A 25,781-nucleotide genomic window follows, 5' to 3' on the forward strand; every position below is an offset into this window, starting at 1 on the left:
TAATATAGCTTGAATTAACTGTACTGATGAGAGCATAGACTCATCCAGGGTATACATTTGAGGCTGCAGTATTATTGAATTTGTCAATCAATGATGCCATTGTATTTTCCTTGATGTCTTCAAGTGCCTTTTGGTAAACAGGGAAATTCCTTCTTTTTTTTTTTTTTTTTTAACCCAAGGACTTAACAGTTCAATGATATACTCTTAGTTTCCTAGTCTTTTTCTAAACTGAAAGCCATAATCACCCGGTTACATATGCATAACTATCACATGGTTATATTTGCATAACTAATACAAACTGGGAACCTATAATTGAAATTTTATTCACTAGATTTATTACAAATAAAGCCCAAGTTGTCTAAAAGCAGTTAGCGTGCTCATGTACAAGAATTTATAAAGTCTTTCAGAATCAAGATCATACAGACATCTAAGAATAGCTGAAATTGTTATAGATAATAGATTACAGGCTCCACTCTAATAACAGAAACAGTTCCTGCACGGCAGCATGGGATTCAGATTACAAGCTTTATCTTGATTCATAAAGATGTATTTTATAAAGCTCTCTGAGTATAAAGCATCACTGCAGTATCTCTCCTCTAAGAGCAAAAGGGCCACGCTGACAAAAGTAGGACTGTTAAAAAAACTGTGTGCACTGGAATCTTGGTGAGAAGTTTACTAAAATAAGTTCTGGCAACTACTGGTCGTGTGCACAGTTTAACAAGATTATACCTGGATTCAAACCCTTTGGACCCAGCAATATTTTGTTCAAAGCACAGTTCCATCCATAACATAGATGAGTGCTACCTCATTCTCAGAGGAGACAGGAATACTTGAGGACTGACTAACTCAGATCAAATGTGCATTTTTTTCCCCTGTTCTAATAGTTTCAGCTTTGATGTGGTCACAGATGTCTTCACTATCTTTTCACATGGTGATTTAAAGGAAAATGTATTGTTTTTCTCTATTAAGATACTGCATTTTATTTACTTAATTTGGTTAATTTTAGTATTAAAACCATGGAAATGGTGAAAAACAAGTGGAATCATTTTGGCACTAATTTTGAGACCCTGTCCGTCTGGATAACTGAGAAAGAAAAAGAACTCAATGACTTGGAAACTTCGTCATCTGCCATGGACACACAAATCAACCAAATTAAGGTGACCTGCTCACAAGTTACATTTATACTCCATGTCTAGATTTTAAGAGCGCCTTTCTTACATTTCATCAAATGCTATTTGTCCCCAGAACAAATCTATCATTGCTATGTGATTCTATTAAAATTAAATTCACACAAAATGCTGAGCTAAAAGGTCTTGATTGATACTGGGCAACACTTAATAGATGGAATTATGTATTAATATTGTCTGACTTATGCATTCGAAGTCATTATTGTGTGCAATATCATTAAAATGTTTTTATGGTTACATTATTCTTTTCCTTGATTTTGAATTAACCCCATTAGAGTGCCCTGTTGATGGATTTATACGCCATGAAATGTGTTCGTCATCTACAACCTTACTTTTTAAGAACTATTCTAAATGTCTAGCTCAAGTATTGGTGGCATTTACCCTCACCAACCACAAGGAGGGGTTCGAGAAATTACTTTCTTCAGGTGAAGCAATCCGATTCCATCGATCTAATGCTGGCATTTATGATGCCCTTGGGGGCATGGACTGAGATGCTCTGATATGTTATCCTCCAGTTCTAAAATAACCAAGTACATAGACTGTCATCGTCCATTTCATTCAAGTAGCTTAAGAAAAAAAAATGGGCTGAAAGAAATGAATTCTGAATGTTCATTTCTCTTTCTTTTATGCTATTTTTACACAACACATTTTCACAATTCAACCGCTTCTTTTTCTAACTCAGCTCATTTTTTTGGAGTGGGAAAACCCTTTGCCATTTCATTCGATTAAATATAGTAAAATAAATACCAAGGTGAGGGAATGTTTCACATTATGACTCAGAACAAGTCATTGCCATGTGCACGGTGGGAGGGTGCAATATTGTTTAGCTAAGATTACAAGCCGTGCAGATTGCTTATCACACATCTTCTGCAGTCAAGGATACATGGAGTCTGGTGTATGCAGTCTAGCTTATGTCTTGTGTGATATACTAGGCAAAACAGATGCCCAGCCCTTAAAGAATGAAATATGTTTAATCTTTAAAACTGTTTTTAAAAGTTGCCGTTTAATTCTAAGAAAACAAAGAATAGCGCATTTAAATAGCTTTGTCTCAACATTCTTCTTTCAAAAATTTTTGACATACAGCCTTTAGCTTGTTTACCCTTTCTCTAATTCATTTTCCTATTTTCTTAAACCTTAATTCCAGAACTTGTGAAATATGTCAGTGATCAAATGTCATCACATTGCTTTTAAGAAACAAAACGATTAAGGATTTTATTTTTAAGCATGTAAACATTCAGTTGTGGATTTCCATGCCATCAGGCTGAAATACATTTTAATATTCCAATATGGCACTTTGAAAACTATCTAAAAATGAATATGAGTATCAGGAAAAATATATTTGCTAGAAATAAGCAAAGATAGAGTTGAATACACTGTACTGTGTAGTTGGGGCTCATAGGTTCACTTTCTATTTCCAAACAGAAGACGACATAGGAAATATTCAAAATATGTTAACATTTGTCATTGTATTTTCACTTCCAACTCTTAGGATTAAAATTAATGAAGCATTTGAGTGTTGTTGTGAAGATATTTACCTATAAGCCCATTTTTGTTCTTCATTACATGCTATTCCAAATTGACGAATTTCTTATTCCTAATTGATAACTCACAAATGATAAGAACATACACTGGGTTCATCCTCCATCTTCTCTTTGTGGACTGGAAATTTTTTCTGCCACAGTCCAACAATATAATTACATAGTTTGCATCTATGAATTTGTTAATGCCACATATTACTCTAAGAACTAAGAACTTTGATCTTAACTAAGATGGTTTCACTGAGGTGTTGGAAGCACCTAGAACAACTATTAGCACATAAAAAACTCAAAATACATTTGTTGAATTTATGAGTAATTTTTCCAAAAAAAATCATCTTAAAAAACAGCAAAACCAAGAAAGATTGTATTCATGCTCAAACAACAAATGTCTATCAGATATACCACTATAGTCATGAATATGAAAAATAAAAACAGATAACTGATGTGAACCTGGCACTAATCTGATGCCAGCTATTTCCAAGAGTCTTATCTAAACAGAAGTTATTTCTGACTCTGTTGTCTCATCTAGACAGAAGTCACACTTATTTTTTCTAGGGTAACAGTATTTTCTATTTAAATTATTTGAAACTGAGATTTGTCCGAATTTTTGGCTTTATTTTGATTGAATGATTTGGCTGTTTTTCTCAGAGAAATAGTTTTTCTTCTCTTATAAATAAATCAACCTCTGTTTATAAGAGGCCCCCCCCCAACACACGCACACGCACACGCACATGCGTGTGCCCACTTTCAGCACTTTTCTTGTGTTGGCTAATAGGTAAAATGTCCTCCTGCCCCAAATGGAAATCATAATCTGTAGGCTCCTTCCTGTAGAGTCTGCAGCTCGTGAATAAAGCAGTGGTTCCCCAGGTGGATTCCCTGGGTCAGCAGCAGTGCATCACCCGGGAAGTTGTCAGAGCTGCGAAGTGGGCCCCGCCTGAGACCCAGTGAGTCTGACTCCCTGAGGTTGGAGCCAGGTGACCCTAATGTATTCCAAATTTGGAAACCATTGGCATAAAGTATAGGTGATAAATATTAAAAGACTGGGTTTAGGTAGGAGCAGAATCAGAAAAGCTTTTAGTTTGGTAAAATGTGAAATACTCAGCTTCATTTTAGGAAAATTAAATGAATGCCAATATTAGCATTCCTAATGAGTTTGGGAACATACTACTTCCCAGACCAGTTGGTCAAAACTCTTGACTCATAGGATAAGCAGAGAATTCTCTGTACCTTCAGAGAGACTGTAAGAGTTCCAGGGACATGTTCTTGCTTCACTGTGAGCAGGGGTGGCCTTTTCTCCTTATTCTCCATCCAGCGAGCGTGACCACCACCAGTTTGTATTTTTCAGACATTGTCTGCATACCTATCCTCCCCAAACGAGGTCAGGAAACACATGGTGTTTGTTTGTAGCTAGCTGCTTTCTAATGGGGCAAGTACGTTGAAATGTCAGTTAAGGAAAAATTCTGATTTTCTCTCTCTGCAGATGATTATGTCATTTCAGGAAGGCAGGCTTGCTCAGCCTCCATTGTCATTTTTCTTGTTCTAAATATTAGGTCACGATTCAGGAAATAGAAAGTAAGATCAGCAGCATTACAGGACTAGAAGAAGAAGCTCAGTCTTTTGCTCAATTTATTACCACTGGAGAATCTGCTCGAATCAAAGCCAAGTTAACACAGATAATAAGATACTGGGAAGAACTCCGAGAACATGCACAGGGTCTGGAAGGAACAATCCTGGGACATTTATCTCAGCAGCAAAAGTTTGAAGAGAATCTTAAAAAGGTAACGATTGGTCCTTGCATGCTAAAGTTACCTATTTCACATTGCATTTTATAAATTGTCCAGAAATAATGGAATAAGGAAAAGACACAATTTGCCAATTATTTACCAAGTTGTCAGTGACGACTGAGTTTGTAATTTATATGTAACCTTTTTTTCAGGGAATATAAAAATGCCATTATATATTGTGTTCAGATAGGTATTAAGTCTTAATTATATTCCTTTCAAATGGTGGAACACATTGATTTGGGGTTTTTTAAAAAATGTATTTTATCATCACACTGAACGTTATCCAAAAAAGATAGGCATGCTGTTTCCCCAATAACCTTCTCTGCCTTGATGTATGTTTTCCCCATCATCATTTTTATATATTACCAATGTTTTAGATCCAGCAGACTGTGTCTGAATTTGAAGATAAACTTGCTGATCCAATTAAAATATGTTCTTCAGCTACAGAAACATACAAAGTTCTCCAAGAACATATGGTAAGAGCATGTTTCAACGTTTCTTTTTATTTATCTACTCAGAAATGTGATAATTCCTGCTTGAAAGGAAAACAGCAAATATTTTTATTAGAGTTAAAATTGAAAAAAATTGTATGTTACTTGAGGAATAATATAGATCAAACATATTCACTTCATATAACACAAGAAATATAACTGTACAAATAAGTTTTCATTAAAAATGTATTTTAAAGTCATTTAAGATATATTTCTCTCTCATAATTAGAACATGTAACTTTTTCAGATTATAGCTTTAATAAACCCTGTTACCTCTTGCCAACATTATAAAAAATTAAATGTGCAGAAAAAATATGTATATATTTGCATAGCAGATTTCAGATTCTAACCCACTACACTCAGATGTGCAAAGACTATGTCCTCACTGATCTTTTTCCCAGTGGCTAGCTTTTTTGATCTGGACCCTGAACTGGTAACCACTGTGAGATATTTTGCAAAGCAATAGATGCCTCTGGCAGAATTCAGAGGAAGGAGCAAAGCAAGAGTATCATGCACACAGAAATACTCAATAGAAGTGTGTTAATTAATAAACCAGAAAAAAAAAAATATATATATATATATATAATCCCTATTATGTGTGCATACATGCACAAATGCAGAGAAGGGGGCCACAGTAATAGCAAACAGTTGACAAAAGCACAAGTGGAATACTCAATAGAAGTGTGTTAATTAATAAACCAGAAAAAAAAAAATATATATATATATATAATCCCTATTATGTGTGCATACATGCACAAATGCAGAGAAGGGGGCCACAGTAATAGCAAACAGTTGACAAAAGCACAAGTGGAAGAGGAAGTGGAATTTATATTGTTTGAATATTTATCATAAGAATGCATTTTTGTGTTACTTATGTAATTTTTAAAAGAATAACCCCCAAATGAGGAAAAGTAGGAAAATTAGATTTGATAGAATTATTTTAAAAGACAACTAAGTTAACAGTTGAGTACCAGAGAGGATAATATTGTATGTTTCTAATATTTGGATTTCCTAAAGCAAGTTATTTTTCTCTGTCTTGATTTTCTGATCTGTAAAATGGGGGCAAATGAAAGAACATACCTCTTCACGGTTCTTATGAAGACTAAATGAGATAATACCTATATAATGTACATAACACAGTGCCTGCCACATTCTCAGTTTCCCTAATTGTTATTATCATGGATTCCTGACGGCAGCTATGTCAGCCATAACTTCCCATATATTTTTTTAATAAAATTATAGCATGTTGCATGTAGCTCTTATAAATTAGGAGTAGGGTTTTCAAAAATACATTTGGTATAACATGAATAACAATTTTCACAAATTATCTAAATCCTTAAGGGAAAGTTGTAATTATTCAGATAAACAGCAACAAATTCTCATTTGGGGAATAGTCTCTCCATTCCCACCTTTGACTTCTGCATTCACGAAGTAACTAGCTTGTCACTTTCACTACGTCTTGCTGAAAATCATGGGCAGAGACTTTTTTTTTTTTTGCTGAAAATCATGGGCAGAGACATTTTTTAGTACCATTGCTGTTTATTATGCCTTTGGGAAAACGTTTGGTGATAAAGGGTCTCAAAGAAAAACTTAGGTCACCTTTCTTGATGCTGTGCATTCATGGAACTCTTTTGCTCTCGCATCAGGATCTCTGTCAGGCCCTGGAATCGCTGACCAGCACGGTGGCTGCCCTGTCAGCCAGCGCCCGCAAGGTCTCTAACAGAGACGTCTCCATCCGGGAGGCTGCTGCCCTGAAGCAGAATTATGAGCGTTTGCTGCGTCAGACTAAGGAGAGACAGACTGTGCTCGAGAAGCTGCTGGCCCACTGGCAGAGGTGAGCAGCCTTCCTTCTCCACTTGGCAGCCAGGATTTCAATAACTACTCCTAAATAGGAAATTCTGGACTTTAAGTGATGGGAAATGATCATCCCACATGCAAAACTCATGTGCCTACCGTGGGAAGACATTGATCTGCATTATAAGATGAAGATCCCTGGTTGTGGAGGGGATGTATGAGCATCTTTACACATCGCACACATCTGAACACATGTGCAAGTTCATACACAAACATGAAAGGAGTGGTTTTTTTCACCTTCACGTCTAGAAAAAGACAACAAACACTGTGGTATTTTTATAATGGTTACTGTTGAACCCCTCAACTTCAGAAAAGTTTTCAAGTATGATAATTTTGCATGAATTTGTTTCTTATCTCTGCTTTGTGTAGGCTAGAGAAGGAACTGTCTACCTTTTTGACTTGGTTAGAGCGATGTGAAGCTATAGCCAGTTCCCCAGAAGCCAACATTTGTGCAGACAGAGTCAAGGTGGAGAATGAACTTCAGTTAATACAGGCAAGTTCAAGGAAGTGAGAGGAAAATGAAATGCTCTTTGTTCTGGTTGCATTGTAAAACAAAATCAAGTACGAAATCCTTTCTGCAACTTAACTTCTTGTTTTCGTTTCGTGAACTTCTTGTTTTCGTTTCATGATCCTGCAAAGAAGAGCAGCCCTGACCTGAAAGACAAAGTCATGGTGAACTTTGTGATGATCAGTTTCCATGATATATTAGAAAATCCTGTAACATAATGTCTGGCGCTTGAATACAAATTATCTGGCAGGGGAGTTGAAGGAGAAATGGGTAGAAACATAGATGAAACAAGGTTGACCATCAGTGAATCGTCTTTGTAGTTGGGTAATAGCTGTATTCCTTCTACTTTTGCATTTGTGTAAATTTTTGGTAATAAAAAAGTCACAGTAATGGTTATTTTCAAGCAAGACACCAAAAAATGAATAAGCACAAACGCAGAAGATAGAAAGACAAAGAATACTAGCTTATTACATTCTTGAAGAAGCCAACTTTTTATACTTAAAATAATCTTTAAGTATTACTGAAACTACAGACAATGTTACTGATTTCTGGAGATTAATGACTTGCTTTAAGCGATGCTATCTGTGCCAGAAAATTCAACAGGCAATATTGCTTCACAAAAGATATTTATTGTGTAACAGATTTACACCCCAGCTTTCTCCCATCACCTTTTACAAAATGTTTAAGAGGAAGCTAAGTTCTTTTACTTTTCATAATTGCTTCTCTAAAAACTCCATCAGAGCATGTCTGTAGCATCTGATCCTATTCCCCCATCTTCAGATGTTCTCCTACCTTGACTTTGAGGGTTTCTCACACTCTTGGTTCTCCTGCCTTTCTAGTTTATTAAACACCAATGTTCTGCATTAATCTCCCAAAAAGTCCCTGCTCAGAAACCGCCAGTGACTGTACTGCCTGAGGATAAAGCGCAATCCTCGGTCCACCGTCCAGTGTTTATCTTCTTATAAATGCAACGTGAGCTGTTCTAAGAAGGGAAGTCATAGCTCCTTTTCTTAAAAATGATACAAAGATATCTGCCCATATAAAACTGTATTCCTGGACTTCCCTGGTGGCGCAGTGGTTAAGAATCCGCCTGCCAATGCAGGGGAGACGGGTTCGAGCCCTGGTCCGGGAAGATCCCACATGCCGCGGAGCACCTAAACCCGTGCGCCACAACTACTGAGCCTGTGCTCTAGAGCCCGTGAGCCACAACTGTGGAAGCTCGCGTACCTAGAGCCCAGGCTCTGCAGCAAGAGAAGCCACCGCAATGAGAAGCCTGCGCACCGCAACGAAAAGTAGCCCCCCCTCGCCGCAACTAGAGAAAGCCCACGCGCAGCAACAAAGACTCAAAGCAGCCATAAATAAATCAGTAAATCAGTAAATAAATAAATAAACAACATACAACTGTATTTCTCTGTGTGGAAAACAGTGCTATACAAATTAGAGCACCAAGATTGGCCCCCATCCAGGCACTGTGTCAGCCACGCTGCCTCCCTACCATGGTCTGAACATTCCTTGTACATTCCCACCTCCTGGCCTGTGTCTTCATCCTGCTCAGCCTAAGTCCTGGTTCTGCTTTGAGGTCTTTCCTGTTGTCCGTAGGCTGTGTACTCCTTCCTCCGATACCTGTAGCAATTTTGCTTGTATGACACATGTGGTCTCACTAGGGAGGGGAAAGAAAACATTTTGACAAGCATCGACTATGTGCCGTGCTACAACTATCTATATAGTGCTTATCTTTTATCTCTTATTAGGTAGGAACCACAGCTTTTATGCACCACTCACATCACCTAAGAGATTCATTGCCTGATTTAAAAATAAGTAGTTCTGTTGCACGAAAGTAAAATGAAGACCCTTTAAGTTCCCTGGTTTGGCCTAATGTAGTCTCTAAACAGAGAGACACACTGTGTTCCCAGTACCTAGAATTGTACTTCTGTCATTGTTAGATATGCTTTGTTTTTCTTCAGCAACAGTTTTTCTTTGATTCTTTTCACCTACTCAGTTTCTTTATTCTGTGGTACGCGGGCCTTCCTCTGCTGTGGCCTCTCCCGTTGCGGAGCACAGGCTCCGGACGCGCAGGCTCAGCGGCCATGGCTCACGGGCCCAGCCGCTCCGCGGCACGTGGGATCCTCCAAGACCGGGGCGCGAACCCGGTTCCCCTGCATCGGCAGGCGGACGCGCAACCACTGCGCCACCAGGGAAGCCCCTCAGTTTCTTTATTCTGAAAGAAATTCTACAGCTTCTAAATTTGCCTAACTTAATATAACCCAGGCACTGGGAAACTAATTCAGGTTTCAGAAGCATTTTTAATGTTGCATTAGAGGTTAAGTGGATCCATTTCTAAATCAAGGGATAAAAACCCTTTTTAGCCTGGTCCCAATGACTTCCGTTTTGCAAGAACACAAAGCCTTTGGATAGCACCCACCTGTGTCACATGGTCCTTCCTGGTCCGTCTCATTGGGATGAGATCTGTAATCCATTCTGTTTTTTCTCAGGGGCTGCAAAATGAAATTGTATCCCAGGCCTCAAACTACAGCAACCTATTGCAACTAAAGGAATCCCTGTTCTCAGTGGCCTCCAAAGATGATGTGAAAATGATGAAACTACATTTGGAGCATCTGGATGAGAGATGGAGAGATCTGCCTCAGATAATTAGCAAAAGGTTTGGTTTCAAAAAAAAGCTTCTAGTAGTGTTCATTTTTTTAAATGGTGAGCATATAAATTAAGAAAGCCTAGCTTTGTTTACTTTTATTTAACTCATTTATTCAGGGCATAATTATAGAAGGGTCTAGAAAACTACTTTATTCGTCATTTTAAAAATCAAAGTGCTTAATAATTAGTACTTCTAATGAACCTCCATTCAAAATTTTAGTCTTGCAATCAGGGCAAATGATCAAATTAGCTGAACAATATTGAAGAGCATAGGATTACTCGGGTTTGTATTATTACTGCCCAAGCTGTTTATGTACGGGAGAAAAAAGGTAATAAAAATTTTGCTTCACATGATATTTCTCAACAGAGGATATGTATTTATTTTCCATTTCATTCCTGTATAGATCTTTGTAGAGAGCAGGGAAATTATTATTCTATTAAAAGGAGACAAAAATGGATTAAATGTTAATTGACTCGATGATTAACAATTGACATTTATACCTTTCTAAGATGCCAGAAAACAAATTTTTGACTTAAATTGGTATTGATCGCCCGTGTCATCTTGAATAAGGCATTTAACCTTTCTAGTCAATTTTTAATTTATTTATTCAGCAAATATTTACTGAGTTTTTACAGTGAGTCGTGCACTCTTCTGAGTGCTGGGGTTAGCAACAGAAAGCAGAGTTCTGCTCTTTACCTCCGTGGAACTTGTATTTGTTCCATTCATTTGTTCCAAATGAATGTCTATTCATTCATGTATTCAATTAGCAAATGTTTATTGGGTACCTGGTGAGTACAAGGCACTATATCAGAAATTGAAACCGTAAAAATAAATAAAACCTGACCTCAACTATTTTAGAGATCAGCATGGGAATAACAAGAAATCCAATGAGAGGCGAGCACAGGGTATTATGGGAACAAAAAGAAAGGACATTTGAATGGGTTCATGAAAGGCTGACAAAAAGTTTTGGTGCCAAACTCTTGAAAGATGAGTAATTTTTTGTAAAATAGAGGAGGATCTGCCTTCTGCCTGTCTCCCAGGGGGAAAGTAAAGGGTTTAAAAATGATACAAATGTATAAAAGCATTAAAAATATAGTATATGCGGGCTTCCCTGGTGGCGCAGTGGTTGTGAGTCCGCCTGCCGATGCAGGGGACGCGGGTTCGTGCCCCGGTCCGGGAAGATCCCACGTGCCGCGGAGCGGCTGGGCCCGTGAGCCATGGCCGCTGAGCCTGCGCGTCCGGAGCCTGTGCTCCGCAGCGGGAGGGGCCACAACAGTGAGAGGTATGTATATATAGTATATGCTTGTAAAAATAATGTGTAGAAGGTTTGTAAGGATTAAAACATGAAAGTCTATTTAAAAAGCTGAACTTTGGATATGAGCCATTGTAACAAATATTAATATTTGATTAAGGTATTATTCTTAATGCCAGCTTTGGATTCTGACCTCAGATCCCCTATTGTTTATCAATCTAATTTATTACACAAGCAGTGATTGATCCCTGACCATATCCCAGGCACCTTTCTTGGTACTAAGGATATAGCAGTAAGCAAAGCAAGTAAAGTCTAATCTCTTATTCAGTGAGGCAGAGGATAAATGTATCATTAATCAAATGAATGAACAAGACTGTTTCCGGTGGTGTTCAGTAATATGAAAACAACAAAATAGGGTTATATGTCAGGGACCGTAGATTGGGTGGCCAAACCACATCTCAGGGGACGTGACATCTGTTAAGATCCAGATGCTGGGTGGGAAGCAGATTCATGGTACTTTGGGAGCAAAGGATACAGGTAGAGGGAGGCAAAAGCCTCTAAGACAGTAGTGAGCTGGGATACGGGAACAGAGATGAGTGGCCGTGTGAGGCCTCGCTGTATCAGATGAGGGCACAGGAATTGATTACGTGGGATCCTTCGTAGACCACATAAGGAGTTATGGAGTTTTGCCTTCCTATGTGCAGCAGGAAATTGCCCCTGTGTCTAAGCTTGGCAGAGAATGTTCTGATTACATTAAGGTCATTTCTGGCTTTTACCTACAACGTGGATTGAAGGGAGGCCACGGTGGCAGGAAGGAAGCCAGTGTGGCAGCAGTTGGAGGCAAGGCGACAGATGAAGAGAGTTAGACCAGAATGTAGAAGCGGAGAGAAGAGCACAAAACGTACCGTGCTGGGGGTGCTAACATGCTCAGCGTAGATCAGATGTGGTGGAAAAGAAATGGAGGGATGTAGGGTGACTCGTAGGACCATCTGGGTGGATTGGATGGTGGTCGCATTAACTGAGACAGGAAAAGTGTGAGAGAAACGGGGTTTGAGAAGTAGAAAACATCAAGAGTTCTGGTCTGTCCGTGTATGACAACACTGCTTTTTCCCTTGGTTAAGCTTATTCCAAAAAACGTATCATCATTCTGTCCAGCTGTGGGGCATTTTAACTTCAACACCTTTCTGTACATAGGATTAACTTTCTTCAGTCTGTGGTCGCTGAACACCAGCAATTTGATGAACTGCTGCTTTCCTTTTCTGTCTGGATTAAGCTGTTCCTCAGTGAATTACAGATGACTTCTGAGATAAGCATAATGGACCATCAAGCAGCCCTTACTCGACACAAGGTAAAGTGCATTCTTTTAAGATTGAAGAATTTATTTATAAGAGAGAGCTCTTGAATTATAAAGGGATGAAATATTAAAAAAAAAAACACTTGACAGCAATTTAACTTCTTATTAATATGCAAATGTTTTAATAATTGAGCATATGGGTCCAGGCAATGTGTTATACAGACAAATTAAACAGATAAAGCTACTTCAGATAAAACAGGCAACCACCTTAAGACACTGTTCCTTCAAAGTGGAGCAAATGATTTGTAGGGTGAAGTGATAAGAATGTTCCTTTTTTCAGCTTCGTTTGCTTTGTTCCAATGCTGAAAACTACTACTGAATTCCAATGCTTTAATGATAGAGTTTTTCTGAATTACTCTTTAGCCTGAAAGTTATTTAAAATTTATGATTTATTTTCCTTATTTATAATTTATACATAATATCTATCCAGGCATCAAAAAATAAAACATTTAAAAAATCAGATACCATCAAGCATTGGGATAGTCGGAGATAAGCTACATAGTAAGCTTATAACAATATTTAATAAGAAAACACTTAATATTTATTGAGCGCTGACTCTGTGCTGGGTTTGCTAATTAGTTTTACCCAAAGGAAAAGTACTTTCTCATATATTCCTGTTACGAGTCAGGGATGCTGTCTTACTTAATGACTTACATTTCAAAGGGATGGCTCCGCCGACCTTGAGAAAGATTTTCTGAGTCGTAAAGCTGGCCAGAGGTTTTAAAAAAATTTACATCGCAAAGGGGCAGACAGTAGATTTGTAAATTTTCTAACATAAATGCTCAGAGAAGCCCTCAAAAGTTTAGTAGTCAAGGTGAGGAGAATATTTAGGCCACTGTGGTCAAGATCAAGACAGGTGATGATTTGTCTTTAATGGGAACCATGCTGAGATCGTTGGCAAATCTCTGCTGGATTTTAAGCCAGATTTATTGAGAGCTAGCCAAATTTCCTATACAACAGGCTCACCCTGGTTAATCTATATCTGTTTATAAAGAAGGCAGCTAAAACTTGTGCAGGTTTCTACCTGCCTTATTCACTACCTCTGAACAGGTGTTAATGTTCGTCTGTTTCTTACACTCCTTCCCTACAAACTGTTAAAATTAGCTCTAATATATACATAAATATTGTAATTTGTATATAAATAAATTATTATAATATGTAAAATATAAATATATGTATTATATATAATAGAGCTTAGCTCTAATATATAAATACTATAATTTGTATATAAATATATTTACAATGTAAATATATAACATGCATTATATATAATAGAGCTAATTCCATATATTAATAATTCTAAATTAAAATTAATTAATTCTAAAATAGAACTAATTCTATATATATTTCAGTTATATTGTAGGCATATGTATAGTTAAAAGAAATTGAATATTTGGAAGATTTTTAAAGATATATACATATATGTATGATGTATGTATACACACATGTATGTATATAATTATATATATCTATAATTTCTTTTAACCATTTCTATCCACAAAGAAATTATTTTCCATGGATTGAATTAGTTCCAAATGAGAGTTATGCTTCATGTGAAATATGTAGATAAAGCAAAACAAAAGAAATTTAAAAAATGTTTCTACAAGATTCGCCATAGTTGACCTTTATGTTGTCCATTGCATTTAAAATGTATCTTGGGCTTCCCTGGTGGCGCAGTGGTTGAGAATCCGCCTGCCGATGCAGGGGACACGGGTTCGTGCCCCGGTCCGGGAGGATCCCACATGCCGCCGAGCGGCTGGGCCCGTGAGCCATGGCCGCTGAGCCTGCGCGTCCGGAGCCTGTGCTCCGCAATGGGAGAGGCCACAGCAGTGAGAGGCCCGCGTACCTAAAAAAAATAAATAAAATAAAATAAAATGTATCTTGACATCACAAATCCTGACGATATCTGTGTCGGTAAAACAGTGTATCTGGGGAATCAATAACTAACTCTCTCGTCTTCCAGGACCATGCAGCAGAAGTAGAGAGCAAAAAGGGAGAATTGCAGAGTCTGCAGGGTCACCTAGAGAAGCTGGGTGCTCTGGGCCGCGCTGAGGACCTTCACCTCCTCCAGGGCAAAGCGGAGGACTGCTACCAGCTGTTTGAGGAGGCCAGCCAGGTCGTGGAGAGGCGGCAGCTTGCCCTCTCCCACTTGGCCGAATTCCTGCAGAGCCATGCCTCTCTCTCAGAGGTTCTCCACCGGCTGAGGCAAACAGTGGAAGCAACCCACAGTATGAATAAGAAACAGTCTGACTTATTAGAAAGGGACCTCAAGGATGCTATCCGAGATGCGAAAACATTAGAAGCTACTGCCATCAGTCTTGATGGCCTTCTTACCAAAGCCCAATACCATCTCAAAAGAGGAAGTTCTGAGCAGAGGACTTCCTGCAGAACTACAGCTGATCATCTCTGCTTTGAATTAGAGAGGATCCAGAACCTTCTGGGAACCAAGCAGAGTGAGGCAGACGCCCTGGCGGTATTGAAGAAAGCCTTCCAAGAGCAGAAAGAGGAGCTGCTGAAAAGCATTGAGGACATCGAAGAAAGGACTGACAGAGAGCGTCTGAAAGAACTAACCCGCCAAGCGCTTCAACAGAGGTGAATGGAAACTGCGTGGAAGCCGGTTGTCTCGTGTACTTTTTATTTGGTCTGGAATGAACTCTTGTGCAAAACTATAATAGTACCAGATTTAGCTACTTATTTTAAAAATATTTTGAGGGGACTTCCCTGGCGGTCCAGTGATTAGGACTCTGTACTTCCACTGCAGGGGCACGGGTTCGATCCCTGGTTGAGATCCTGCATGCCTCGTGGCCAAAAAAAAAATATTTTGAGGATAAAATTAGTGACTATTTTAACACTTAAGAAGTACTAAAATTTCCTTGTTTTCCTTAAGGACTTTCCTAAGAGGTATATATAAGCCACTCTATTTACCATAGAGTATATTGATCATATCATCTATTTTTAAGCAGTTTTTAACTGATAGAGGAAGGGACTCGTCTTCTGTAACAAGAATGAAAGGCAGAGGAGAAAGAAAGTGAAGTAGATTTGTATTTCTGGTGGTAAAATGTGAGGTAATTTTTCCCGGTGGCTTCTAGCCTCTTGGAAAGGACTGGAGTGAGGTCCTTAGTTGAGAGTGAGTGACAGGAAGTTGTGGGGAGAAAATGTAGGGAAAAATGGGAATGAAGCCTCTGGTGCTTAGTAAGTGATAAGCTGCCATTTGAGATTTGTATTCATTCACTTGAAGGGGAACCAAACAGCCTGGCAAAGTGGTTCTCCCCCACTACTTCTACCTGTTTGCTTAGAGGTGTGGAGAATGCAGAGAAGTGGGTTTAAGCAAAGTCGGGGTTTTGTCAGGTGAGATTAACAGAGAAGCTAGGGGGTCACAGTTATTTTTCCACAGTAAATTTGAGAAGTAATTTTTTACTGTAGCGGTCTTTTCAACCTTCTTTTTCCTTCTCGGTAGAACTTCTCACCACTCATCTTCTCAGCATCGCTTTCTCTTCCATTTTTCAGGGGTCAAAGAAACAGCAGAAATGCGTTCATGCTAAAGCGCCCATAATTGATAAAGATGATATTGACCCTGCCACAGTCATTGCCATTTGCTTCCTTTTAACCAGCATCAAACATCAAACTAAGGCTTTGGTTAGGGGATAATGACTCCTGAGGTTATATGCCTCATGGGCTATAAGCTATCTGACTAGCTTAGCAATAAATTTACAAAAGGGAATAAAATTTGGGAAGGAAAAATGGCCTCCAGAGTAAAGGTAGAAGGAGGCGCTAAGTGTGGCAAAGGAGCCAAGTGGCTCACCCAGGAAATGAGCGGTAGGGTTGGTGCTGCGCGGCCCTTCCTTCCTCGCAGGCTCCGTTGCAGCAGACCAGGAGATCCTAAAATTGCTGGAGGAGGCCTGGGTTGGGCTCGAGAGCCACGTCAGTACCCACAACACCGAACTCACCAAGGTTGCACAGAGGCTACGGAAAATGTTGCCCGAAATCGATTGATCATTAAATCCCAGTCATACCCTACTCATGTGTTACTGGGTGACCTTGAGCAAATCACCTCTCTTCTTATAAGATGGAGATATTTGGATAATGCCTGCTCCTAGCCGCTTTGCTGTGGGAATTAAATGGGATAATGCATATAGTCAGCACTATACCAAAATGCAAGAACTAAAAGAGTCAGTGGCTGCCTCTCTGTGACCACGTTTTTTACAAATACTCAAATATTAATATATTAAGGACCAAAAAAACCCATGATCATTTTCTAGTGGTAATCTTTTCAAAAAGTAGGTAAAGTTTTATTTTTAAATATTACTGTTAATATGAGTCGAACTTCATGGCACAGAAGAATTTCTTTTTTTTTAAAATTTATTTAAAATTTATTTTTATTTTTGGCTGTGTTAGGTCTTCATTGCTGCGCGCGGGCTTTCTCTGGTTTTGGAGAGCGGGGGCTGCTCTTCGTGGTGGTGCGCTGGCTTCTCATTGCGGTGGCTTCTTTTGTTGCGGAGCACGGGCTGTAGGCACGCGGGCTTCAGTAGTTGTGGCTCGCGGGCTCAGTAGTTGTGGCGCACGGGCTTAGTTGCTCCGTGGCATGTGGGATCTTCCCAGACCAGGGCTTGAACCCGTGTCCCCTGCATTGGCAGGCAGATTCTTAACCACTGCGCCACCAGGGAAGTCCCCAGAAGGATTTCTTACCAATGACCTTGCAATAAGTACTCACCTACTTTACCTCCAATGTCGGCCCTAGTCAAAATTCTTATACCACCAAAGCAAAATAGAAGGAGAATGCAAACTTAATAGCAGTTTGAAGGTGAATAGTAAGAATGACTTAAAATCTTTTCTAAGGTACAGTCTGAATTATACAAAGTTAACTTTAAAAACATCTTTATCCATTGATATACATGAATTGCTGTGTTAAAAGCTTTTCTAGCTACCAATATGCATGCTTTATGGAAAGGAAATACTAGTTCACTACCTTTAGTAAATTAATGATAAAATAACATTTTAATTTGCAGGTTGAGAGTTTTCAATCAGTTAGAAGATGAATTGAATTCTCATGAGCATGAACTATGTTGGCTGAAAGACAAAGCTAAGCAAATTGCTCAGAAAGATGTCGTCTTTGCACCTGAAGTCGACAGGGAGATAAACCGCTTAGAGGTTACCTGGGATGACACCAAAAAACTAATTCATGAAAAGTAAGTAAAAAACTTCTCAGTTTTTGTTTTTAACTTTCTACTTAATTTATGACGTTGGGCCATTGCCTGTTTATTTGCATTGGTGTGATCAAGAGTTTAATATCTTTTGCCAACTTAGGTATTCTGTGTCTATTTAGTAACATTAAAAATTTAGTCCTACAGAACTTTGTTGAGGAAGTTGTCTTGAGATAACAATTACATACAAAATTTGATGCTTAAAATCCAGAGTTGTCAACAGTTACAAAGTGCCACCAGGAGAATCTTAACCCCTGATTTTCTTTTTCATTTTGTTGTATTTGTTTGTAATTGAGGTATGTTTTACATACGGTAAAATTCACCCTTTTAAGCGTATACCCTTAAACTGTAGAAGTTTAACAAACTCATGCAGTTGTGTAAATATCACAACTATCAAATTTCACAGTAACCGTTCTACCACCTGAAAAAATTCCCTTATGTCTCAATGTCCTCAATCCCTCCCCTCACTCCCAATCCCTGGCCACCATTGATCATTTTTCTGTCTCTGTAGTATCATCTTTTTCAGAATCACACATAAATGGATTCTTTCCGGTCTGGACAATTGTAAATAAAGCATATCTAAACACTCGTGTTCATTTTTTGGTGTATACATAAGTTTTTACTACACTTGGTTAAATACCTTCTTTTTTTTTTTTAATTTAATTTTATTTATTTTTGGCTGCATTGGGTCTTTGTTGCTGCGTGCGGGCTTTCTCTAGTTGTGGTGAGCAGGGGCTACTCTTCGTTGTGGTGCGCGGGCTTCTCATTGCAGTGGCTTCTCTTGTTGCGGAGCACAGGCTCTAGGCACGCGGGCTTCAGTAGTTGTGGCACACGGGCTCAGTAGTTGTAGTTCGTGGGCTCTAGAGCGCAGGCTCAGTAGTTGTGGCGCATGGGCTTAGTTGCTCCGCGGCATGTGGGACCTTCCCGGACCAGGGCTCGAACCTGTGTCCCCTGCGTTGGCAGGCGGATTCTTAACCACTGAGCCACCAGGGAAGCCCTAAATACCTTCTTTTACTTAGCTCAATGCACACTGTGATATGTATCCACAGAGTCCAATCTAGTTTTATAGCTGAATGACATTCCATTTACTAGGTGTACCACAGTTGATCCATTCACCAACTGATGACTATCTGGGATCTTTCCAGTTTGGGTGACTACAAATAAAGCATCTGTAACATTCATATTTAATTTTCTATGTATACATAAGCTTTTTATTATATACTGTAGACTATTAATATAGGCTTTTAAAAATTTAACAATATTGCAAAAACTTTATTCCATGTTATTAAATATTCTCCTAAATTGTGATTTGTTATAGGTTGCACAGTATTCAATCATAAGAATGTATCACAATTTATTCACTTATTGGCCTATTTTTAACATTTGGGTTATTTCTAAGTTTTCTCCTATTACAAATAATGGTGTGAAGGATATAATTTTACCCAAATCTTAGTGCACACCTCTTTCTTTTGAAAAATTCCTGGATGAAGAGTTGTTTGCTCAAAGGCATTTTACTCTTATGAACAAAAACTATCTTATATTTTGACGATTCTTGGGGGATTCATATTTAATGAAAATTTGTGTTCTTAAAATGGAAAAGAAAATCTCATATGTACTTTAATTTTTTTTTTAAAATAAATTTATTTATTTTTGGCTGAGTTGGGTCTTTGTTGTTGTGTGCGGGCTTTCTCTAGTTTCGGTGAGCAGGGGCTATTCTTCACTGTGGTGCTCAGGCTTCTCATTGCAGTGGCTTCTCCTGTTGCGGAGCACAGGCCCTAGGCGTGTGGGCTTCAGTAGTTGTGGCACATGGGCTCAGTAGTTGTGGCTTGCGGGCTTAGTTATTCCGCGGCATGTGGGATCTTCCCGGACCAGGGCTCGAACCTGTGTCCCCTGCATTGGCAGGCAGATTCTTAACCACTGCACCAGCAGGGAAGTCCCTGTACTTTAATTATTGAGCAGTATTTTTTGTTTGTTTTTTTGGGGGGGGTTTTTTGGGGAGGAGTGGGTTTCCTTCCCCTTAACTCACATACTATGAAGTAATTAAATCACAGATAATTTTTTAAAAAATTTAACAGATTTTGTTTTAATGACTAGGTGGATTCTTCATTCATGGAGAACATTTTGGACATTAGGGTTAAGTCAGATTGTCCAGAATGCTTTTGACATCAGTAGGTGGAAATAGGTTTTCCCTTGATTCCAGCATTTATCAGAGTACACTTATGTAGTTATATATCAGGTCCAATCGTGGGGGAACTCTTCCCTATCCTGATATGTGACAATAAATGATGTATTTTCTTAATCATTACAGCCAGGGTCTATGCTGTGGACTTATTGACTTAATGAGAGAGTATCAGAATTTGAAGTCAGCTGTAACTAAAGTCCTAGAAAATGCCAGCAATGTGATTGTAACCAGAACTACTGTAAAAGATCAGGAGGACCTTAAGTGGGCTTTATCAAAGGTAATAATTCAAGATGTATTTATTTTATTAGACTTTGTTAATAGATTTGTTTTTACTCATAATGCATTCTCTATAAAACTCTTGTCAGTATATTTAGATATAGCTAATTCATGCTGACAAGCTCAACCTTTTTTTTTAGGAATACTTACATTCTGGGATTCTAGCAATTCGAGAAAATTATATATATCTGTATAGTTCATTATTACCAGTGGTTTCTGCATAAGGTCAACCATGAATTAAATTTCTTAGAGGCAAATGGTTATAAATTCTTGACGTATCTCTGGTTGTTTTATTAATTAAGGAAATATTTATGTCCATAGCATGCAACTGCCAAGAATGAAATGTGTAATAAACAGAAAGAATTGGATGATTTTACCAGTAAAGGAAAACAGTTGTTGTCTGAGCTGAAAAAAATTGACAGTGGTGATTTCATCTTGGTGAAAACAGACATGGAAAGCACTGTGGACAAATGGCTGGATGTAAGCTCATCACCTGGGATTCTATGAATAGTTTATATATTCACATATCTCAGTCACATGTTTGGGCAAGGATTATTCAGGAATGTGACTTCCTTTTTTAACTTTTAATGCTAAATTCAAAATAATACTCTAAAAAAATAGTGTTCACATACAATTTAGAAATAGTTAAAAATTATTTGCTTTATTTTGTTAAATTGGCAGATTTTCTAGAATTTCATTTGATAGCTTCATTCGTAACGTATTTATAACTCTAAATGTTTTTCTTTTCCAAACCTTGGGATCATGGATAAAATGGAAGAATAATTTATAAACATCTTCCAGAATATTAAACAATAATGGATAATAATTTAAAGTAATAAGACTATAATTGTGCATTGAAAAGCATTGGACTTGTAGTTTACATCCTTGGCTTTTAGTTCTTGCCCTGTCATTTGCTAGCTATGTGCCCATACAACAAGTCACTCGATCTCTCTGGAACTCTACATCTCAATCCATACATATTTTACATTGTTTTCCATCTCATAATTCCTGTGATTCTGTCGCTCCCCTATTATCAATATTTAGGTTCAGAAGTTTAACCTACAGTGGATTCCCTTACTTAAGCTAAATTACTGAAGTTAGATATTGATGTTTGCATATTATAATCAAATAATTTGGGGACTTCAGAAAACCTTATCTGCCTCCACTTTTAAAACAGTATTCTTATTATGGGAAGATTGTTAAACAGTAATACTAATAATACTTTAACCATGCAGAATAGGTTGTTCTCCTGTGCATTTACTTATTCTATAAATATGTCCAAGTCTAATTATGCACATTTTTATATCTCAGCATTACAAATAAAAGGGCTTATTGTGTCGTTTTCAAAAATAAATACAGTACTGCCCTAGCTAGACTCCTATCCTGTAAAAATTAAACCTTAGAGTGAGTTATATTATAGTAGACGGCAATAGACCTGTTATTGTTTTCCAGTTTACAGATGAAAATCAAAATTCAGTCAACTCTCCTAATGACAGAAATACTTTATGTAATGGTTAGCATTTACTTGAGCCAGGAGCACTAATTAGATTATAATAATTTTTGTAAAACCTTGTTTTTCAGTCAGAATATGAAGGAAGCATTGACATATTTAATACTTTAGTGGGCAAAGAGCATCTGAAAGCTTCAGATTTAATGATACGGCCTCTCTTTTCTATCCCAGATATCAGAGAAAATTGAGGAAAACATGGACAGGCTGAGAGTAGGCCTGTCCATTTGGGATGATGTACTTACAAGTAAAGATGAGATGGATGGATGGGCAAACAGTTCTGTTCCACAGCTGACCAAAAGCATCAGCAACCTGAATAACAGCCTCAAAGCAGAAGAATTCCTGAAAGAATTTGAGGTAAAATGCCTTTACCTTCATATGTGATCTTGTGGTACATCATTGACCAGAGTATAAAAAATTGTGTCTTTTTTTTTTAAAGCTCATTCTTCCTTTCAAGACACGTACTATACTCAATATTTTGCAGTAACCTATAAGGGAAAAGAATCTGGAAAAAGTAGATATATACTTGTGTATAACTGAATCACTTGGCTGTACACTTGAAACTAACACAATGTTGTAAATCAGCTACACTTCAATTTAAAAAAAAGAAAGAAAGAAAACAAACCACTGGAAAAAATAAGTAAAGTTCATTCTTCCTTTCAAGACACATAATAAGTGTAATAAAACTCTTTACTGTCTTTTGCTGTTTACTTGAAAGTTGATTAGGCTGTGGATAAGAGGGATGTTTTCTTTTTTGCATTTTTATCATTTCTTAGTTGGGGCTTTTAAAGTATTAGTAGAAAAGTAAAGATTCATAAAATCTACAATTTGTCCCATTCATTTGAGATTATGGCACCTTCCTATCGGAAAACCAAATTGAAAATGTTTGTAATCTAATGATATTTAGTATCTATTTTTTCTTCATTCAAACAAAATGTTTACTGAGTACTTACCACGGGTCCTGAACACTTAAGTTAGGTGCTGGATTCTTCCACTGCCTTTGCAGAAGTGGAAGAAAACTGGAGATCGGAGGGTCACAGACTTCCACGGAAAGTGGGCTTTTAAAGTTCTAGTGGCCAATTTATTTTAAATTCCTCTTTTAAACTCCCATTTCTTGCATTCATTTATTCATCTTCTCGTCAGAGTCCCAATGAGCACCTAAAATGTGGCAGGCACTGTTCTGGGCCCTGAGAATTTAATAGTAAAACAGACAAAGTCACTACCCTTATGGTATTTACAGTATTTACCTTACAATATATATATATATCACATGTAAAATGTCAAGCGGTAATTGGGCTATGATGAAAAATGAAGTAGGGTAAGGGGAAATAGAGTGACCAGAGGTAACCTGTTTCACAAAGCGTAGGACTGACTGTGCCCTTGGTGAGGGAAGAGACTGTTCACATTCTGTGCTCCAGGGCCCAGTGCTGGGCCTGGCCCACATATGGAACGTGACAGACACATGAAAGAATGACTGCAGTCTGAATAAACTGTTGTTGAATCATCCGTATTGCCTAAGTTATCAGCTGTATTTACCCAAAGAACATTCTATAGATTGTTCCTATTTCTAAGAGCAAACATAAGTAGAGGGAATTATCCAGACCAAAAGCACGGTCGGGAGAGGGATCCCATAGTCTCTTTAGTTGTTACCTTTGATGTTAAATTAACATAACAGCTCAAACAGTGGTGTGTACTGGACTACAGCTTGTACCAGCTCACAAAAGTCACTACGTTTTCACGAGTTTTGTGAGCCAGTGATAAACACGACCATTATTAAAAATTATTAAAAATTAAATTGTAGATAACTGTACCATTAAGTTGTATTAAAAATGAAAGTAATGAATTCCCCAAACTTATCACTTCCTGATTATTATTTGACAACTACCTTTATATGGCTCTTGAGTTATTGACACTTATTATATGCATATGATGGAAATACTATAGAACGTGTACACCTGTATGGTGCTTCCAACTCCATGTTCTGTGACATCATGCTGTAGCTCAAAATGGTGGTAAATGCTACAGATCAGGGCCAGCTGTTCAACCAGCCTGGAGGATACTCCTACTACTGACCTCTGGGATCCAGGGAGCCAGTGGGCCTCAGCCACGTTCATCATGTCCAGGTTCAGTCACTCACAGAGATGGGTTTTTTAGGCTATGCTCTGTGCTGCACCAGCTAATCAAATCAGTGAGCTGGATCCAGCCTGGCGCCCAACAGTGTCGTGGCTGCTGCGGTGCAGGAAATGAAGTTTAGGTGCATAGGGGTGATGCCTTAATTTCCCAGGCTGCTTCTGGGGAAGGCCAATGGGCCTGGCAGGCAATTCATTAATTCTTACTGGGCAAAGTAAATCACTTTCGACGTTGAAGGCATCGGGAGGTTTGTTAGTGTCTACAAAGCACCAAAATACCACATTTAAGTTGAGAGGGATACTTTATTAAAATGTTCCTTCGTGGAGCAGCCGCAGAGCACAGGGAGATCAGCTCGGTGCTTTGTGACCACCTGGAGGGGTGGGATAGGGAGGGTGGGAGGGGGATGCAAGAGGGAGGGGATATGGGGATATATGTATACGTATAGCTGATTCACTTTTTTATAAAGCAGCAACTAACACACCATGGTAAAGCAATTATACTCCAATAAAGATGTTCCTGCATGGGCCCAGATAACTAATGAAGTTTCCAAGCATCTAATTTGTTCCATAATGATTCTTTGATTATTCTTTCTTCTTCTTGTGTTAGTGTTGGTGCCAAAAAAAAAAAAAAAAAGAAGACAAAAGTCAAAATGTTAGATGTCAATTTCCTAATTAACCTGATTTCTATTTAACCACCCTTTAAATTTCTATTTGAAATATTTCTTCTATATTACATATAGTCTACAGTAATTAAGAGGCACTCCTGATGTGTATTTGTTTTGAAATACTTTCTCAAGACTTTAGTGCTGCCATAGTAGCCAATGATATTAATGCTAATAAATAAACGACAGTTAGTCTGTTGAAAATCCCCGCTGACTCAAGAATTTCGGTTAATGTTTAATTTTTTCCGGGAGCATTTTCTTCCAATAAAAGAGGGTGGGAAGAAAGAAAGTTCTGCATATACCCCCTCACATTCCCAGTGAAAGTTAATGGTGACATTTTTCCACCTTCACAAATGATGAGAGTCCTCAGAAAATGAAGCAGAGTTTTGGTTTTTGTTTGTTGTTTTGTTTTTGTTTTTTTTACCCTGGGTTAAAGTTGGGGCTTTCTGACAGAGTTAACGCTTGAAATTATTAAATGCCAAGTATAACATGTCAGTGTTTTGATTAGTTATGTTTTTCCCCTTTGTCTTTTATTTTGCAGTCTGAAGTTAAAAAGAGAGCATTGAGATTAGAAGAACTTCATTCCAAAGTTAATGATCTTAAAGAATTAACTAAAAATCCAGAAACACCACCAGATCTTCAGGTAAGCACGCAATCAAGTTTGTAATAACTGTATATACTGTACACTCTCAAAAAAGTGTATATATATGTCCATATATATATATATATACACACACTTTATGTATTTATTTATAAAGTACATGTATATGTATATGTGTGTGTATATTATCATTCTCATTGTCGTAATTCCAAGCAAGCACGTAGACGTTATCAGATATGGGGGTTAAAATATTAACATTTTTAGAATTCCTTGTGCTAGTATTAATAGCATATTTCCAACTCAAATATTATAATAAGGTTAGTTCCTTTCTTCCTTACTAAATTTTGGAAGTGGTAGCATCCAGCTTGCCTCACGGACCATTTTAGGCCTACACAGAAACAGAAACCACATTTACGAATATTGATATTCTTACTGACATTTTTCTAATCCATTTACTGAATAATGGCGTTTGAGGGATCACAGTCACAAATCTCCCTTCAAGGCCCTTTAGATGGCGCACACCCACGGGTACCAGGAGACAGACCAGGCAGACCAGGTCTGACCAGGCAAACTGGGCTGCTTCGGTGAGGGAGCCTGGGAGCAGC

At 38.1% G+C, this 25,781-nt stretch overlaps 1 protein-coding gene across 1 annotated transcript in view; it reads left to right on the plus strand.

Annotated features, from left to right (window-relative positions):
- The window catches only part of SYNE1 (spectrin repeat containing nuclear envelope protein 1), a 482,398-nt gene that overhangs the window by 179,047 nt on the left and 277,570 nt on the right, over positions 1–25,781 (plus strand). Inside the window, exons 32-44 of the mRNA XM_028494818.2 lie at positions 1,007–1,157; positions 4,276–4,503; positions 4,887–4,985; positions 6,647–6,834; positions 7,224–7,347; positions 9,855–10,021; positions 12,459–12,612; positions 14,582–15,210; positions 17,625–17,804; positions 20,128–20,278; positions 20,599–20,757; positions 21,959–22,141; positions 25,117–25,218. Of these exons, the coding sequence (XP_028350619.1) occupies positions 1,007–1,157; positions 4,276–4,503; positions 4,887–4,985; positions 6,647–6,834; positions 7,224–7,347; positions 9,855–10,021; positions 12,459–12,612; positions 14,582–15,210; positions 17,625–17,804; positions 20,128–20,278; positions 20,599–20,757; positions 21,959–22,141; positions 25,117–25,218 (2,515 nt within the window). The remainder of the gene's footprint in view (positions 1–1,006; positions 1,158–4,275; positions 4,504–4,886; positions 4,986–6,646; positions 6,835–7,223; positions 7,348–9,854; positions 10,022–12,458; positions 12,613–14,581; positions 15,211–17,624; positions 17,805–20,127; positions 20,279–20,598; positions 20,758–21,958; positions 22,142–25,116; positions 25,219–25,781) is intronic.

The sequence above is a fragment of the Physeter macrocephalus genome, chromosome 10 (assembly GCF_002837175.3).
Source record: "Physeter macrocephalus isolate SW-GA chromosome 10, ASM283717v5, whole genome shotgun sequence".
Classification (NCBI taxonomy): Eukaryota; Metazoa; Chordata; class Mammalia; order Artiodactyla; family Physeteridae; genus Physeter; species Physeter macrocephalus.